Source organism: Venturia canescens, chromosome 11 (assembly GCF_019457755.1).
Source record: "Venturia canescens isolate UGA chromosome 11, ASM1945775v1, whole genome shotgun sequence".
In the NCBI taxonomy this organism is placed as follows: Eukaryota; Metazoa; Arthropoda; class Insecta; order Hymenoptera; family Ichneumonidae; genus Venturia; species Venturia canescens.
The window spans coordinates 6,153,467-6,172,951 of NC_057431.1; the positions used below are offsets into that span (position 1 = coordinate 6,153,467).

Here is a 19,485-nt window from a genome sequence, read left to right on the forward strand (position 1 = left end):
AAGGTGTAAAACGGCCGAGTTGAAATAACAGCAAGTAATGAAAGCGCCAAGGCAAAGCGGCTGTAATTGTCGGGGGTGGTGGTCCCAGGCGATTGTGTGTCTGGGCTGCGGTCGCTGTGTGGTTTATACCATTTGCGTGGCCAGGACGAGACACGAGGACGGGTGAGGCGAGGCCGTGTGTGAGTGCGCACAGACACCAAGACACAAAGGCCTCTCTAGGCCGCAATTTCAGGCTGGATGGTTAACGCCTCGACAACGACGAGATGACTGACCATTCTCTTGGAAGCTCTGTCAGAGAGGCTCTCAAACCCGGCTAGAGATTCGCGAGAGGAGCGAATGTCAGGGCATTCTGGGTCGAGAGTCCTTGGGGAAAGAGGCTTTGCATGGGGCGAGCGATAAAATGGAGGGGTGCGGATGAAAAACCGTGGAAAAGATCAGGAAAACTTTGAAGCTCCCTCGTCACTTGTGTTTATCTTACAATCAGCTGCAGCTCGTTAATGAACTTTAAATTTCACCGAGTTTATGCTTTTATTTCGCTCCTTTTATTGGCGCCGGGCATTTCCCATGGTTTTTAATAGCCCCACTGGAAGTAAGGGTTTCAGAGCATCCGTAATAGCGATCAGTGGCCACCCGACGCTGGGAACGCGCGCTTCCTGAACCGGGGAATCCGCAGTTGCTTGTCCTGCTTTAGAACGACGGAAAATCGATTGTTTCGGAAACGCTTTTAGGATGGAAGTCACTGTAGCGTTTCGATGGGGTTTTAAGGATAACTCGAAAGTACGAAAACATTTTTTTCATGTTATAAATATCCATTTGTACACGTGGCTTACGCGCAGAGTCTCATTGTCGAAGTTTCTCAGGTGGCATCGATTGCAACAAGAATTCCAAATTTTTTTTTCCATTTTCATGTATTTTCCTTCCATACGAAAGTATGAAAGGCCTAAAAAATTGCAAAATTCTGTATTGGAACTCCCTAAAAATATAATTTCCCAATTTTTTTCGATTTTTATAGGTTCGTGTGGAAGGAAAATATGTGAGAATGGAATGAAAATTCGGAATTTTTGTCGCAGACGATAATTACGATGCCCACATTGTGCGCACCTGAAAAACTTCGACAATGAGACTTTGCGCATAAGCCACGTACGAATAGGTATTCCTCACACGAAAAAAGTGTTTTTCTACTCCTGAAATATCCTTGAAAGTACACGGAATCGCTACGGTGAGTTGTTTCCGTCAATCCTAAAAATTTCTTTGATTTTCTAAAGCAGGATCCCCCCTTAAATCGGGGGAGCTACCTGGAGGTGAGTTCCGCTTTCTTCTCGAGGCTTTTTTCATCCGGGAAAATCTTCAATTTTCGCTATTCGAAGGAGCAACAGTCGCGAGCATTTTTCGTCACGCTCGAGGGCGAATAAAGCTTTGTGGATGTATCGGGGCTGGTCAGAAATGCTCACATCTTGGTCGGGCCTCCTCTGCTGCTGGTTTCGGCAGAGTTTATTCTCTTCGTTTCTCCGCGCGGCGTCTCCGTCGGTTTCGCGAGTGGGGAGCAGCCTGCAACGAGAAAAGAGAGGAAGCGATTGATTAGGCGGTGGAATAATTGGTCGTAAATTGGTTAGCGCGAGCTCCTCGAGTCGGCTGTTGGGACGTCGCTCCTCGCGAATCGTCCCGCAGCATTTTCCAACTTCCCCTGGAACAATGGAGTCGTCGAAGAGCGTGGGCGCGGGGACGGAGCGTTCTAAAAGGTGGGATTGAATAATAAATTTTGTACGAATTGTAGCCACACGTCGCACGCCAGGGCGGACTCCAAAATTTACGGGAAACGTATATACGTTTGGGAACGTTGCGAAAGCAATTTCCCGACAGCTCTGCGAATTCGTATTTGTCCTGGAGACTCTGGCAAGCGAGGAAGGCAGACGCCGCTTCTCCCGCCTCGGGAAAGCTCGTAACTATCCTCCAAGAAATACCGAAAACCGAGCCAGCCAGCTCACCGAAGAGGGAAGAAAAAAAATCAAGAAAATTCCCATTCCTCACGGGGCTCTCCGGGCAACAAAACACATTTGTACGGAAACACATATTACTGGGGCTCCGAGCAGAGGCAATGCTCTCGAATGAATGCTTAACAAATCACCCCCCCCCCCCCCCCCCCTTTCTCCGCCATTATTCATCTACGACGATTTTTCTCTGCAATTTCAATACGACATTTCCACGCACCTTTCATTAAGAGCTCAAATTGTTTCCTCGCCAATTCCTTCCCCTTGGTAAACGTCGCTCGAGTCCTACTCGTCAAAAATTCGTAGCTCGTTTCGTCCTCGACGAGCCCTTGGGGCTCGAATACACACTGGAAATCGTCAAGGATTTTCTCTTGAGTTGAAACGAAATTATTTTAGCTTTTGTGGTGCTGCTTTGGGGAGTCGAAAAATGGATTGTTTGTGGCCATTTTTTGCAGCACGTTGAAGTCGTATTGTGATTCTTCAGAAACGTTTTTTTTTTCTCAGAGTCGCTAAAAATATTGAATTTTTATATATTTTTTCGGGGTTTTGTAGACTCGTGTGGAAGGAAAATGGATGAAAATGGAATGAAAATTTGGAATTTTTGCTGCAAACGACGATTACGATATCCACATTGCACGGAGCTGAGAAACTTCGAGTGTGAGACTTTAAGCATAAGCCACGCACAAACTAGTATTTCTTACGGGAAAAAAATGTTTTTGTGCTCTTGAAAAATATCCTCGAAATGATACCGAAAAGTTCGCTGTGATGAGTTATTTCCGCTTATTCTAAAAACATTCCCGAAAACAATCGTTTTTTGTGACTTTTTGTGAGTCCCCCCTTAATAGTAATAGTAATAATAAAATTAAGCATTAATAAGATAAATGAAAAAAAAAAAAAAAATAAGTAAGCAAAAAATAAGAAAAATAAGTAAGAAAAGAATCGATTTTTTTGACTTTTTGAAGCAGGATTTAAGCAAAGTATTAAACTCGACGAGAGCTACGAAATTTTTCTCAGATTATTCTCAATCGATGCTCGAGCCAACTTTGGGGAACTTTGGTGTCGAGCCAACGAGATCTCATTGAAACGAATTCACTCGTTCGGTCGTCCGACGATTGGAAATTGTTTAATTTCGTTATTGAGATTTGAGTAAATTTGGAAATTTGTTTTTGGCGAAAAAAAAAATAAAAATAATTTTTTTTGTATTTATTTTTGTCGTTGGAGAAGCGAATCGTGGTGAGGGAATTTCTTCGATTCAACGCAATTTTCGTTGCACTCGAAAATATTCATTGGAGCCAACGAATTGGGGGTTTTAATCAATCAAATATTTGGTTAGAGCGAGGAACTTCCGCTTCAATTTTTTCGCAAATAAAAAAATGTTTTTTAAATGAAAAACAAGAATTTCAAATGGACCAACGAATATGGTGGTGAACAAATTGAAGCTCGCTGGTCCAACCAAATGTTTGATTGATTCGAACCCCCCAATTTGATGACTCCAATAAATATTTTTAACTGCAATTAAAACAGCGTTGAATCAACAAATCTTTTATCGACAACGAAAATTGCCTCGCCCCGATTCGGTGCTCCAATGAAAAAATGACTCGATCCCCAAATGAATTTCCGATCAGGTTAATTCGTCGATAATGTTCACTCGATTCGTCCGAATCCACAGATCATTTGAGACTCAACGAATAAATCTTTCAATCAGCCACATTCTGGTTCAGCAGAATCCACTTTCTTTACACATTTTTCTATCAACACGAAAATCGTCAGTTTGCTCAGTTACTCTCAAGATCTCAGGGTCCGAGAGGACGACACAGTTCGAAGAATCGTCCCCTTCTTTAAGGAGGGAGCTGACATCGTATTCGTTGGAAATCCCATCAGGAGTTTCCTCCCCGTTCGGGCTAATTGGAGAACCGTTAGCGGAAGCTCCTCTACGACTTTTCCGGTCGATGCTGTCCTCGCTGAATTCGGTCAACATGAAGTTCGGCTCGTCGACGACGACGTAGAGGCTGAGCTCACGGAATTCGGATCCGTTGCAACAAAACGATCAGCTTTATATTGACTCTGATACGAGAATGTGAAAAAAGCTCACCAGAAGGGTTCCCGCATCGTGTTAAGGGCAGCCTTGAACGCGATGTAACCGGAAATTCGTGGAAAATGGAGGTCGGAAGTGCGCCAGTAGATTCGGTGGGGTTGGTCGTTGCACAGGCCCGAGATCTGGCTTCGAAAATGTCAATCCGTTAAAACCTGCTCGAGTCTCCGTTAAGGAGGGGGGACTTGGGGGTCGTTACGTCGCTCGCGAGTTTGTGAAAATCCAGGAGAAATTCATTGGCGACAGTGAGCGAGGTTTCCTCGATCTTCAGGCTCGGATTCCCAACCACGTTCACTCGGACGAGGCTCCGTCGAGACCGTTCGAGCATAATATTTGGGGGGCCCGAAGCCGACCTAACCAAAGTCCAGGGGCGAAAGCCTGCTCCGGAGGCCACTTCCGGAAGTCCGATTTTGCCCAGCGGCAATTTCAAGCTCCGAGAAGCGCCTCGCTTCAATACGGACACCTCGGACACATGCTCCGCGCGAATTAAGCCGCCGCTACCTCCGCAAATAGAAAAACGTCAAAAAGTTAAACCCAACGAAACTCGCTGCTCGATAAATCCAGCGAGAGATACACTCCCAGCCTCGATTCGGATCCCCGGCCCCTTCCAGCCGCCCCGTCTCAACTGTCACGCCGAACAACCTCCTCGCACCGGCTCCGAGGTGTCTGGCCAATTTCCCGGCCCCTCTAACCTCACCGAGTGCGGCTTACCAGCCTCCTGGCCACTGTGTCACCTGTCACTGTTATCGACTTTCACCGCGCACCACCGCCGACCGTTGTTTCAAAGCCTTTTCTCCAAGCTTATCGAATCCACAAAGAGAGTCGACTCGGGGATGAGCCTCCTCAAATTTCATCCATTTCGGACCGATTTTCGACTCGTATTAAGCAAACTACGAAGCTAGTCACAACCAAAAACTCATTAAATATTCATAACTTTGGACACTCGTCGGGGTTGAAAAAATTCCACGAAAACAAACCAACTTTTCGCATCCTTTTTTATACACTATAGAAATAACCGACGAAACTGTTTCTCGGACATGAACGAACGTCCCGAGTCGAAATTTTGAGCCTATTTCGAAGGCACTTGACTTCATTTAAGGTACTTCTTTCACGAACCCCATTTTAAATGACAGTTGAGTAAAAGTGCGTGCGAATAGATGGCGAAATTTTAGATCAGGTTATCGAACATTTAATAAATAATTGAAACTGGAAAAATCCCAATATTTATATTCCGTCGTCACCAAATTTCTATTCAATAATTCATGTACTAAATAAATATAAATTCCTTATTAAAATGCCGAGCACTAGTTGCTCCCAAACCGAACTAGAGTATCTGTTCTCGGAGATCGAGTTCGAGATTATATATTTTGAAATAGGGTATTACACCTTTTTTGAAAACTATTTTGAAATAATCCAGAGATCGTAATAAACCAGTAGAATTTTTATTTTTATTTTACAAGACCGAAAAGTGTTTTAAAAACTATTTTTTATTTGTGATTTTCAATTTTCGCGCGGAAACGCTAGCCGCCATGTTGTTTCGGTTTGTGACGTCACTGCGTTAGTAAACAATACGATTGCGAAAGACCAAGCAACAAGATTTGTAAAAATAATGAATTATAGTGGTATATCATTGGTGTCTCGTGCCTGAATGCAATAATACAAGTGTAAAAATGCCACAAAAATTGTGGGTTCATCGCCACCATGAAGGTATTTATCATTGGTAGATTTGTACTTTCTGCTCTCACAAAACCGTCTTCCATGATGCGATTTTAATCAAATGAATGATAAAAGTCCACAAACGTGCATAATAACTTGTAAAATTTCAAAATAACACAGAGCGCACGATAAGAATCTAGATTGTTTACTATCGGAGTGAAGTCAGGTCGGAATCCAATATGGCGGATGGCCTTTTAGACGCTTGAAAAACAGATGAAAAGGGACGATTATTAAAATTGAATTATAAAATTTACATTCCATTTTTATGAATAAATATTGACTCTTCTCATTTACTTTTTACGAAATATATCATAAACATGCAGTTTGATATATTTTTTTACATGCTGTGAAATATCCTATTCAACGTTCCTCATAAAAAAACATTATTAAAAATGCCTCCATTGATGTGTGCTGTCTATGAGGATGCTCATCGACGTTCCATGTAGCGCCTGGAAGCGGAGAAAAGGAGAAGCTTATTTTACTTTATTTTATGTCCTATTGTCATTGCCTTTACCTGCTACGAGAGGAGCGTAAAAATGTTTTAAAAAATTTTTTTTTCGACTGTAGTTCCAACAGAATGAGCATCGACTCCTTGAGTCAAGAAGTAGAAAAAAGCTGGAAATTGAAATTTCCAAATTGCTTCCTCAAGATGGTCAAGATGCACGATGCTCAAAGCTTACTCTACGAGGTGCTAGATTTTTCATTTTGGCTTCCTCGTAGAGGAAGCTTCAAGCATTGTTCTAAAAGCTTGAGAAAGCAATTTCTTATTTTTAATCTTTTTTTAAATAAAATTTTACCATATTTATCGACTTTTAACTTTTCCAAATTAATTCCCAAAAATTAAAGCGGATTTTTCGAAAAACTTATAATTTCGTAAAATTCAAAAAATCATAAAATTTAAACCGCTCAACCGATATTTCCCAAATTCAATACCAACCTTCCTATTATGATAATCTATTTATAAATAAAAAATTAGCAATAAATCTTAAAATTTCCGGAAGTTAGAGCGTCGACAGCCTTCTTTTCAAAATTTCAAAACGTCCTAGGGTTCGTATTTTTTTTCAAATTCTCACAAAATTATCAGAGAATGAAGAGCGTGTTCAGATTAACATCTATGCAAAACGGTAGCTCTCTATCTCAAATCGTTTTCGAGTTATAAGCATTTGAACTTTGCAGTGCCACAACATACACACACGCACACACACATCCGGGCATTTTTTCTAGATATGATTTTTCGATGTTTCGGGACACTTTGAGTACTTTGACATTGAAAACTGGAAAAAAAATGTTCATCGTCACATAGCTTCCTCTCTATGAGTAAGCAAGAATGATAAGATTCTCCCAAAATCTTGTTTTTTTCATATTTTTTTAAAATCAATTTTCATAATCTTACAAAATTTCGGCAATTTGTGAAGTAAATTCGGAAAGCTGTTTCCCTAAGTTTATCCAAAAACGTGGAATTCCGAGGTCTTGAAATCCGAGTATTTTCGTCGTTGCGTTAGTACTATCCACAGCTGTTCGTTAGTTCGATCAGAAGCTGCCTCAAATGACGAGTCGGAGGTTGCTCGGGGGAAGCTGAAAATGGATAAAAAACGAGAGAGCGGGTCGGGTCTCGGTGAAGGAAGCTAGCTGCTCAGGTCGATCCTCGTCCGAATGGTTTTACTCGCTGTTGGAGTATATGAAAGAGAATGAGGTTTGAATGGTGAATGAGGGAGGTGAGTGGCCTGGCGAGACGGGGGAATCCCCCAGAGGAGGAGAGACGCGGAGGCTTCTCTCCGGGATGATTCGGCGTCGGGCTGGTTTCTCGGAGGTTTTCATCTCGCTCGGGTTGCAGAGAGAAGTTCGTGGCTGTGAGTGGGTCTGGCCGCGAGTGTTGAAAGGGCGAAGCCGCCAGGGGGTTCGTCTTCCTCGGCAGGGATCCAGCCGGTGGTCGAGGGTGGCGGATGTCGCGTTGAATACGCGGCGCGGTTCCGTGCTTCTGGAGAGCGAGAAGCGAGGAGGGGCGGCCGAAATATCTTCGAAGGTTGGTAAGATAGAACAGCGAAGGGCGACGCGCGCCGGGCTCGGCGCTACGTGGATGGAATCAAAGGAAAGCGAGGCGCGCGGGAGTTGCCAGGCTGCGGAGGATGCTTTGCCAAGTGTCTCCGGGACGCATGCATATTCCAGTGGCATTCGCCGGAGGCTCTCGGGTCTGGGGGGGGGGGGGGCCTCTTGGCGTGTAAAACGCCGAGGAGTCTCCGACGCTGTCTTTGTGATGGAAATCCAGGCGGCGTTGCTCCCTTGAGGCTCGAATGCCGTCCCTGCAGAAGAGCCGATTTCTCCGGGTTCGGACGGGGGCTCTTCGGCGACCTGGGACCGGTGTCCTGCCGGTGGCTCGGTCGGGGCGAGGGTGTCCGAAGACTGTGCTCTCGTTCCTGGTCCGGCGACTTCAGGTCCTTCGACGAGGACTCTGAATAGGAGTTTTGATTGCGTTCCGGATAACCGGGGCGGGTGGCCGGGGGCGGGAGACGCAGCCGTGAGGGGCGGCTCGCCGGGGCGGCGAAATCCAGGCTCCGGCTCATCTCGCGTTCATCCGAGGTAATGAATTTGCCAATTTATTCAGGCCGAGGAGGGAGCGAGCGGATTCTCTTGATTGGCGAGGCGGATGCCGCGCCGTGGAAGAGTCCGCTCGGGTCTCCCCAGGTCGGAGGCTCTTTCTCGGCTCGCCGGTGGCAAGCGTCGCGGCGAGCTCCGTCTTCTCCGCGGGCGTTTGCGCCTCGACTCCCAGGGGAGTCGAGAGGGAGCCGAGGACCTTAATTGCGCCGGTGGCAAACATTTGCATTTCAAGCGGACTCTGCTGCTTGCCTGCATAACGCTTGTCGCAGGGCCAAGCGGCCTGCTCCCCCCGCTCGCCGTGCTCGCCTCCATCTCGTTGCTCGGTGCAGCCGCAGCCTCCGAAACTCGAATCTGACTGCGTACAACGCGGACGCAACGCACTCGGCGCAAGTAGAGCTTTGTGTCTGTGGCTAACATTCGAGTTCCGCGGCCTCCCGAACCTTTGGACGGGACCCAGGAAGTGGCTGGAGATTTTCGCCGACGAGCCTCCTCGAAGAGCGTTCATTTCTGGCGCTTTTCATTAAACGTGCCTCACCACCAGAACAAATCAGACGCGGAGGTTTCGCAAGGAACCTTCTGCCCGAAGGTTTCTTGTGAAACCCTTCGAGCAGCCCGAAACGACACAAAACCGTCAAGACAAATTCACCCCCGAAATCCCTCCGGCAGATGCGACCGAACGGAATTATTTCCCATCGGTGTATTGCGCCCTCACAAAAACCCGTGCATCCCCGCACCGGAAAAGTAAATTGCGAAATATCTCACGGGGACGAGAGCCCGCCGAGGAGATCCGGGCCGGGCTGGCCCTCGCGTCGAGCAAAAGTGTGCGAGCAAATTTGCATGCATATCCAAGTACTCCGTAAGCTTTCTGTACGACGAGTCGACGAGATGTCCTACACCTTCATCCTGCCTGCGCGCATGTATATGATCTCGAGAGAGAAAACAAGACAGGAGAGGCAAAGACGAACACAGAGAGACACAGAAAGAGTGGAAGAGACGATGATGATGATGATATTTTATTGTGCTTTAGAGGCCTGTGGACAATGTTTTTCCAGTACAAGTGGTACAGATGAATCAGTAGAAAGGAACACGGAGAGACTTTTATACGAATATTTCGTATGAATACGTACACTGAAAAAAAAAAAAAAAAAAAAAAAAAAAAAAAAAAAAATTACTAGAACCAATAAAATGTAGTTTTGAAGCGAAATAATCATTTATTTCATTATTCGGTAAAACATGTTAGATGGGTTCTCTCATATATTTACTTGGTTAATTTATTTCAGTCAATTTCGTAAATTTTTGTTGCAACAACAGTAGTTGCTTTAATCTAACAATTTTTTTATCAGTTATATGTAATATGTAGTTTGAATCAATGACACATTTTATGATTCAAAACATGCATGCTTTTGAAGGAAGCACTCACTCTTTTTATGAACCATGAGTTTAACTATATTATATTGTTTATGTATTTGAACTATATTATGTTATCAGTTGCAAAATTATTTTTCACTGCTCGTGATGATGGTCATCACAGTTTATGGTACGTATCTGAAACCATTTTAATCGAAGAAAAATTTCTACCTGCATGGGGATTCGATACCGATCAGTTATAGCTTTTTCATAATTTTCATTATACCGATACCTTTTACAGTTAGATATAAATTGAAAAAGGAATTATACAAGTTGCGAAAAGTATTATTTCGATTATTCATTTGTTGAACCATGACAATCACTGTTAATTTGAAAACATATTTTCACTTCATTATATTAAACTCTTATTTAATAGTAACAATTAGATTAATTATTTTAATAAAAATATTTTTAGAACCAAAATAATGATGAATTCATTGCAAGAAAATAATTTGTTCGAAAAAAGCAATTTCGTATTGAAGTCGTTTTGTAGATTCAAATAATCTAATGTTTTCAATGTGATAAATGTAATTAATCCAATCAATAAAAATTTAATCAAATCTATCATGCATGTAATTGATACTATTGAATAAGAGCTTAATATAATGAAGTAATAGATCCATGAAAATATGTTTTCGAATCAACAGTGATTGTCTTGATTCAACAAATAAATAAAAAAAATTCAATAATTTTTTCGCTCAGTGCAGAGAGGGAGTGACTAAAAAGAGGAAAGAGATTGATCGCTATTTTATGTTAGCCCTGGAAAATATTTATGCAGCATTCACTAAAGAAATCTTCAAATTATCAGTGACAATAAGTATACGAAAACAAAGAGATAAAAATAATAAAATAATAAAGCAAAGTGGTACATAAACACACAAAGTGTAGTAGCTCAAGACTCGATTAACTAAAACATGGTAACAAAAAAAATGGAAGGATCGAGAAACCGAGGAGAGACTATAAGAGAAGCCAAGAAAAGGGAGCGACCCAGAGAAGCCGAGGAAGATAAAGACAAAGAAAGCAAGAAAGTTAAAGCAAGAAAGAGAGAAAAAAGAGAGAGGATATTGCGTACCCAAGAGACAAGAACGGCGCATGGATCTGGTCGAGCACCGTTGGAAATGCGAGGCAGACAACTTCGTACATACACGTGCATATTAGGGTGGCGCAAAAAAATGGACTATTTTTTTTCAGCGTCTCCTATGAAAATATGTTAATTTATCATGTTTCAAGAGCCCCCTCCAAAAATCAAGTCAACAAAAAAATTTTTAAAGGTCGCTCAAGATTTTTAAAAATTCCAAAAATAGTAGAAATTTGAATTTATTTATTTAAAAAATTTTTTTGCTCGATACACCGAAATATTGTCCAGAAAAAACCAACGAGTTTCTGAAATTTTTAACTCAAAATATTCATTTTAAAAGGTCGCTCGTAATTAATTTCATCTTTTATATGCTTTGCTTTCGATGCTTCGAGAGACCTTTAAATATTTATATCGATTATTCATTTTAATTTTCACTTTCAATAAGTAAGATAATGGTTAGAAATACACAATGAGATGGAGGAAAAATCTGACGTAACGAGGTATGATTTTACAATAGGTCGATATTTTTATTTAAATAATTCAAACAATTACGAGAACTAGTTAGCAGAGAAAATGTAATTATGAATAGAGCATGCCTGTTTAATCAAAACATTTATTGACTCTCATAATGAGTGAATTTGGTACAATACTGAGTGATGTTTCGAACAATTTGTTTTAATAATTATCAAGTAGATTTTACCAACAAAAATACTTCGAATTATTGTTTGCGAACAAGTACTTTATAATTGAATGAAAGCAAAAATAGCGCAGGCTCAAACACGGTTTGCTATGCCGGTAAAAAAATTTCCGTGTTTCTGGCCTATTACCTACATTGTTATATACGATTTTTCCTCCGTTCCGTAGTGCATTTTCATCGATTATCCAACTAATTGTAACTCAAAATTCAAATTGATAATCAATATGAATATTTAAAGGTCGCTCGAAACAATCAAATTTAAGTATATAAAAATTGAAATGAATTTCGTGCGACCTTTTAAAATGAATATTTTGAGTTGAAAATGTCCGAAACTCATTGGTTTTTTCGGTACAAAATTTCGCTGTATCGAGTAAAAAAATTTTTCAAATAAAAAAAGTCAAATTTTGTCTATTTTTGGAGTTCTTAAAAGTCTTGTGCGACCTTTAAGAAAATTTTTTTTCACCTGACTGTTGTAGGGGGCTCTTGAAACATGTTAAATTAACATATTTTCATAGGAGATCCTGAAAAAAAAAAAAAAAAAAACAGTCGATGTTTTTGCGCCACCCTAGTGCACATGTACGTGGACGTATTAAAATGAATATACAGAGATGTATAATGCAAGAGGCATGGATGGCGGGGGGTGTTTGAGACACGTACGAGCCGAACACTCGGATGCTGACCTCACGACACATTTCCATACACACACGTCATTCGGGAGTGCACGAGCGTGCGGTGCGCATCCCTTTTGCCCTCGCCCTCTCTGCACACGTACCTCCAGCGACGTAATACAAACGCGCTCTCTCCGTGCAGATATAAATTCGTGTATTACAAGTAAATGTATAATTTAGCGATGCGAGGGAACAAGTACTCGGGCAAATACTTGCTTCCATCATCCCGTATAACCTCCCACATTCATGCCCCATGCATATAAATATAAAGCATTATAACGAGCTTCTGCTGCAACAGCCTCTTTATATGGGAAGCAAAACGAGCTGGATGGCTGCGATCCAAATCGAAAGCTCACTATGACCATAATCGAGCGACTATGTAATGAACGCAAACCGCGGGGCAACCCACCATAAAAGTTAACGAATCCCCAGAATTTTGCAAACCTCCTCGAAACTCATCGCTTCCAGATATTTAGACGCGTGTGTTTGCTCGTTTATGTTCACTCGCCCCCCCCTTCGAAAGGGATCGTAACGCTGGCTCGAATTGGCGGAAGTCTACGGGGCTGAAACAGCCCCAGGCTCCATAACCGACGTAAGACGATATCGACTTTCCGTCCTCGTCCGTACGCCCCCCCCCCCCCCCCCCCCGCCGCCCATTCTCCATAACTGTATACAAGAGTCCTTTTAGTACTCTGGTGAAGAGAGAGAGAGAGAGAGAGAGAGCGAGAGAGACTGAGTTAACACCCGGTTATAGGAGCCAGCATCCGATACCCGTTAAGAAACTACCATCAAGTTTAACTCTCGTACTCACTCGACGAAACTCGCCCTAGTGCAGTACCTTCGCTCCCATAAAGTCGGCTGTTTCTGCACCGATCCATACACTCCTTTTTATATCCTCTGTCCTCCGACGTTTATTTAACCGGGGAAATAACTCTCGAGCCTCGACTCGAGGGGGGGGGGAACGGAAATGCGGATTCTTCGTCGGCTCGTCGCCCCATCCGAAGTCGAGCCTCGGCGGCAGGACCCGGGAAAAGCCTGGAAGGGCTTTGGGTTGGGATTTTAAGAAAAAAGCTCCTCGCTGAGTCGGTTTAAGGGATTTTCGATGCAGGGGAAAATGGGAAAATTGTCGAAGCGGCTTTCCATCGGGGGGTTTCCCGCCTTCGGCTGCTTCTCCCGACCGGAAACTCTCCCCGCGACCCCGCAAGGGCACACGCAGGCTCAGGAAAAGCTCCCGGAAGGGCAACAGTTCCGGCTCAGGCTTTTCGGCCTCGGAATTCCCGAGGCTCGTCCTCGGGGAAGGGACGATTGAAAATTAGCGTGAAATTCGGAAGCAGGGGACTTGGAAAGGGTCGTTATTGTTGAGGTTAATTTGAATGGAGCGTTACGCACGGCCCGGGGGACGAAGGGGCCGGAGGGCGGCAGCGTCCGCGCAAAATTTATCAGCCCTCGCCTCCTACATGCAAATAAAAGGGGGGCGGGGGGAATCACGCTTTCGTTTGATATATGCGGCTGACCCAGTTCCGACTGACTGCACCGTTACACCGGCTGCTGCGAGACTTAAACTCCTCTCTCTGTCCTGACATCGTCCGCGCACATCGAAGACTAATAGCGAGAAGGACACATCTCGCGTGATATTCCCATTAGAATAATGTCCGCAGACTCCTGCGAGGGAGTCGAACGAGTTGATTTAGGGGCTCGGACGTGGTCCGGGGAGCGAATTCGGTAAAAAGCTCCGTAGCTGCTTTCGGATCTTCCGATTTCTCCTCGTCGAGGCGGCTTTGTTAATCGGATGTTTCGGGAGGGATAAGCGAATCGAAGAGCCCCGAAAAGCTCCCGCGAAAGCTCCCTTCGCCTGGCCGATTTCAGTTTTTCGGTAATGAAAAGCTCGGCCACGAAATTCGGACGCGTCTCTGCGGCTGAGGAGCCGAAGCTTCGCACGAAATTCGCAGCCAGTGGGGCGAGTCGTTCGCCCAGAATCGGAGGCCACTCGCTCCGAAGAAATCCACAGCTTTGTCTCTCCGCCTCGCTCCATCTGGCCGCGGGCTCCGCGCCGAAAAGCTCTCCGAAACTACGGATACACACGAGATCGGAGAGGCGGTGAGAAACACTTGAGAAAGGGGGTTTTTAGAGGACTCGGTCCAACTCCGAGTCTTGGGAAGCAGCTCTTTCCTTACGAGCAGCTTCTTTCACTCCTCGAACTATTCCACGCCATTTTTTTGACTAGAGAATTATTGTCGAGAACGAATACAATCTCGAGTCTCTGGCAGAATATGCACGCTGCGGTGCACACCGAATGCGGCGCCGCAGACTCCACTCAAGCCTCCGGCAAAGGGCTTGTTAGCCCAACCAAGCGTGGCTAACTTGACGTTTATTTCAAAATCTAGAAAAGCCATTTGGCTCAGTTGGACTCGGATGAGAAAGAAAGTCGGAGAGAGACTCCGGGAAAGCGGCGGAACGGTTCTGGAGTTAATTAGCGTAAGATAATGATAGCGGCGCAAGAGAGAAATAGAGACGGGCAAAAAACGAGGGAAAATGTGAGAGATTGTGATCGATCAAGTTGACGAGGCAAATGAAACTGGAAAAAAGTGACTTTGACAAAAAGCGTTGAAAAAACGAGCTCGTTGTATGAAAAGTCTTTTTCTAAAGACTCAAAATCGTGCAATTCATTATTGATGGAGGAGACTCTCAAGATAAATGCGATCCGAAAAACCAGAGCGTGCCAGGAAATTTAATTGTGGACATCGAGAATGAAAATGTGGCCAAATTTCGTCCTGATCAACTCCGATGCGCGTGGGGATAAAATGGTAGAATTACTGAAATTTCGAACAGCTTAAATCTCGGTGAACATTCACAATTTCGAAAATTTAATAACGAGAGACTAAATATTACTGGGGCTGAAATAACGAAACGTTGGAAAGTCGACGGATCGAAATAAAGGAACGGAACGAAGCTCAAAGTACACGCGGCCTCTTCTTGCTCACTTACTCAGATCGCTGATCTCCGATTTCAAACCGCCATTTTGACTTTGGCCTTTTCGTTGAAACAACTACTCTGCATTTTGAATTTGAAAATATGATTTTTGACACTCTTATTATGTTAAATTCTTATTAATTAATTAATTAATTAAATTATTATGTTAAAATTCCATTCGAAATGAAAACCATCGAAACATATATTTTCGAGTAAATACGAATCAAAAAATCCGACAAAGCATTTTGTTTTTAGAATTACTTATTTTTATTCAATCCAATATTACAACTTTTAAAATTTCGAAGTAGCGACCGTTCTACAATTTAGTTATTTGACATATTGAGTCCTAGCCTCGAAGGCAAATAAAACTTGACCCAAGATAATAAAATCACAACAAAATTAAGGTAGATCATGCCCGTGGGATCGTATTTTATGAGTGTCTAAATTGGCTCGATTATTATTTCCCAGTTAAAGACATTACACTCTAAATTCATGTCAAAGTTATTAATTCGAAATTGTAAATACATTTTTTCAACTTATTTTATGACTAATGGAACTACAGGCCATTAAGGGGGTCCATCACTGACTGAACCCGAAATTTCATTCGTCCCTGGCTAAAATACTAGTTTTTTATGTTAAAAATCGCTTCAGAGAGCGCAAAGGGAAAACACAAAGGGAAATGGATCAAGAAAAAAGTGTTAATAAAAAGACAGAAGGCTGTGACAGGAATGAGCCAAGCTCAGAATAAACAAAATGCTGAAGTAAGCAAATGTGAGATCACGAGTCCTCGTTACCAATTTCGTGCAATCTTTAAGGTAATATTTATCACTGGTAAGACAATCGTCTCGAATTTTTTCCCAGACCTTCGTTACATACGTCATTGTTGTTGTTTACGTTTTCATAAACTTCGTTAGAAGCGTTTATTCGTTACATGGAAAAATAAACGATTTTTTAAGCACAGTGCCCTGTGTATTTTTCTCCATATTTAAACACGTTTATCTAAATAATCAATAAGGCGAACCCCTTAAAATTTGCTATACGTGTCAGTCGACTGGCTATTTAAACTCTGTGTAAATTTCAAGACTTTCTTAACAAAATCATTTCGTGCACATTTTGAATGAAACCGTAGCAAAATAAAGCTCGATTCAGAAAGAATGAAAAAAAAATTCACAAAAAGAAGAAAATATTGTAGAAAAATGAACTTTCTCCCAGAAACAAAATGGGCGCTAAAATAATATGCACGCTCAGGTTAAATAATAATTAAAATATATCTCAAGAGAGAGAGAGAGAGCTGAATTATTTCTGGACACTCAGCAAAAAGATTGGCTGACTTAGCACTTTCATATTTGAATTTTCAATTCGTTTGGAAGGAGTATTAAGGTAGGTGAGTCTATGCAGAGGATGATGAAGGCTCGCATAATTGTTGTGTGACAAAGAGCAGCGATGGGAAAAAGAATGGAAGATCAGGGGAGGGGGGTGGGGTAGAATATAAATTTTGAGAGAGCAGTGCAGTTCTATGGGAAAGCGCCTCGAGCCTAAAACTCATAGACACCGGGTGAGTGATAAAAAAGGGGAAAAAAGTGTGATTGGCAGTAACGTTCGTATTATTTTTCTTTCTCGTTTCCTCTCCGATTCAGTTGGTTCGTGGGGGGTTGAATTTGCGCAAGACTCGGTATAAGAAAGTTCCGAGGCAAAAACGATAGAAAAGTTAGTGGCTCGGCTGTGTGCACGCGTCGAGGTATTTATGTGCCGAGTATTTCTCTCGTATTTCCGCGCGCAGTTCCGCACCCACGCCCAGAGAATGAGAGACGCGAAAAATCCGCATTGAGTTTCGTTCGAGCGTGAACCAGCAAGAATAGGTTTTATTATCGCGCGCATCCCCCGGTGACGAGAGGGCGAGGAAGATTCACGACGAGAATGCATCGTTGGTGAAGAACTTGACGCACGAGTCGCGATCCCCCGGCAACCCCGAAGCTCCTCAAAACTCGCTGACAAATTTTTCAGCCTTTCCTCGCAGCAACGACGACCGCCGGGCCTCTGCATACGCAACACTTTAACTCCATAAATAAAGACGAACAAAAGCACCGACGCGCTCGATCGATCCCCGCACGCGGACGCGCGTCTCCCGATCCCACCAAATAAATACTCCGAAAATGTTTGCTCACGCTATTCATCTGCTTCGCTCGCTTCTCTTTCGTCAACGCTTTCGCTCGCTTCTCCGACCTTCAATTCCTCCCTAAATTGACTCGGATATTCAATAGAGCGATGCTCCGTTTCCCGCTCTTTTCATCCGCCCGCCAGAGCTTCTCGCCTCGATCTTTCCTCACCCCCTTTTCGCTCACTCCATTATCTTTCATTCTCTTTCCCAGAGCTCTCCGCATCCAGCCTCTTCCCAACGAACCCAAACGTTTTGTCCTTTTTGTTTCGCTCGTTCTCGAACCCTGACTTTCCTCCCTCCAACTTGCACCCCCTCCCTTAATTCTCCGACTGCGCTGAAAAAAAAGTTTGGTTGGAACACTTGAAAACTGTTAAATTTCACTAAAATGTTTAATGTTATTTATTAGTATTTGGTGTAAATTTTTACTCAAATATTTAATAATTTAACAAATATTTGAGACAAAATATTTGTTAAATTTTTGACAATTTTGTTAAATTTTTAGACAAATATATTTGTTAAATTTCATAAAATTTAGATAACTCAAATTTAGATAAAAATTTTAGATAATTCAAATAAATAGCGACTGCGGGGTTAACGAAATTGAGGGTTATGTAAGGCGATATTTGGGTTGCTCGAACGCCATATTTTGTTGCTAGAACTTTCGTTCAAGGTAGAAATTTGTGTAGACAATTCATTCGGTTCGTCATCGATGAGATTTTGTTAAGCTGCATTGAAATGATACAGATTTCAACGAATTCCGAGTTATATTGAACCGAGCAGCATGATTCGATTTGCAAAGTGTTTATCATTCTCAACGAGTAATAATAAAAATCATAAAAGTGTATTTGAATTAAGTAGAAATGAACAAATGTTTCGAGTTCTTTGAACAGAAAATTTGGTTCCACTAGTTTAGTTAATTCATATAAAAAAAAAAATTTAGGGATTGGCATAAATAACTATTTCTTCAATCAACAAAAATATCAACCGAGGACGTTTGCAACGATTTTGTTTTTCACTTTGGATCATGCTCGGGGTTATGAAAATATTGAAAATTTTCATTGAACGGAAATCCTCCAAATGGTTTTTCCACCGTTTTTAAAAGGTAATCCCAGTTTTTTGGTTCGTGCCACGAATTTAAATTCGATAAACGACTCGATGCCAAAGCTTGTGGGATTGAGTTTGGAAGGATTTTAAAAAATTGGCCCCCGAGGCCGGGGTCGGCAGACGAAGAGCGAACCGGTCCAATGAAATATGCCGAAACGTAAACGCTTTTTCAACGTGTCTCGTTATATACGCGTGAGAATAAAAAAGCGAGATAAATAATATTCGGAGGGCGGCCGAGGGGCTGGGGGAAGCTAAAAGTTGGCGGAGTCGAGTTAGCGGAGGGCGCTGGTGCAGAATACGTTTCAATTACTGTCAAAATACAGGAGAACAAGGGAGCTGGGTAGGAGCGAGGAAAAGTAAGCGAGTCTAATTTATCTTCGGCCCTTTTCTAATACCGAGAAAAATAAAAGCTCTCTGGAGGAACAGAGACGTCGGAGGTTATTTTTCGCAGAAAAATTCAGCCCGTGGATCCACGAGTGCCGCGTCTCGGTGCACTGCCCTGCCTCGATCGGAAGATCCGAGAAACCTCCTCATGGCTCCCGCAGGCGTCGTACTTAAATTTCAAAACTTAGCCTCGGATTCCTTACACTTGTACACAGCCCCGGAGAGCAGCTCTGCCAACTCGAAAAAAGTTTGAGACAAGCCTCTCGGGCGCTCGGGCCAAAGTGCCACGAGGGAGTCGCTGCCAATCACAGTCTTCCTTCTCAAGGTCAGATTTCGTCATCGCCTTAACGAACTCCTCCTCGCTGCGTCGATAAATCCGAATGGGGCAAACTAACACGAGAAAAAGCTCGGACTGCTCGTTTTCATTGGAAACAAAAAATTCCCTTGGAAAGGTTCCTCGAGGGAAAGCTTTCTTGTAAATCACTTGGAATGCCCTCAAAGGGCAACGGATTTCTGGAAAAGTTTGGGCAAACCTGGAAATAATTTGGACACACTCGAAATAATTTGGGCTATTTTTGGCAGAATTTGGGAAAATTATATTTTATAAATAACTGGGGAGGTTGAGGCC

The 19,485-nt window shown here is 42.9% G+C and overlaps 1 protein-coding gene across 2 annotated transcripts in view; it reads right to left on the reverse strand.

Moving 5' to 3' along the window:
- LOC122418047 (uncharacterized) overlaps nt 1–19,485 on the reverse strand; it is an 85,069-nt gene that overhangs the window by 44,958 nt on the left and 20,626 nt on the right. Inside the window, exons 2-3 of one of the 2 annotated variants that reach the window (XM_043432048.1) lie at nt 2,209–2,335; nt 1,452–1,548 (exon numbers count right to left, since the gene is read on the reverse strand). The exons of the other annotated variant lie outside the window; for it this stretch is intronic. Of the exons in view, the coding sequence (XP_043287983.1) occupies nt 1,452–1,548; nt 2,209–2,215 (104 nt within the window). The 5' untranslated portion in view covers nt 2,216–2,335. The remainder of the gene's footprint in view (nt 1–1,451; nt 1,549–2,208; nt 2,336–19,485) is intronic. 2 annotated transcript variants of the gene reach the window in all.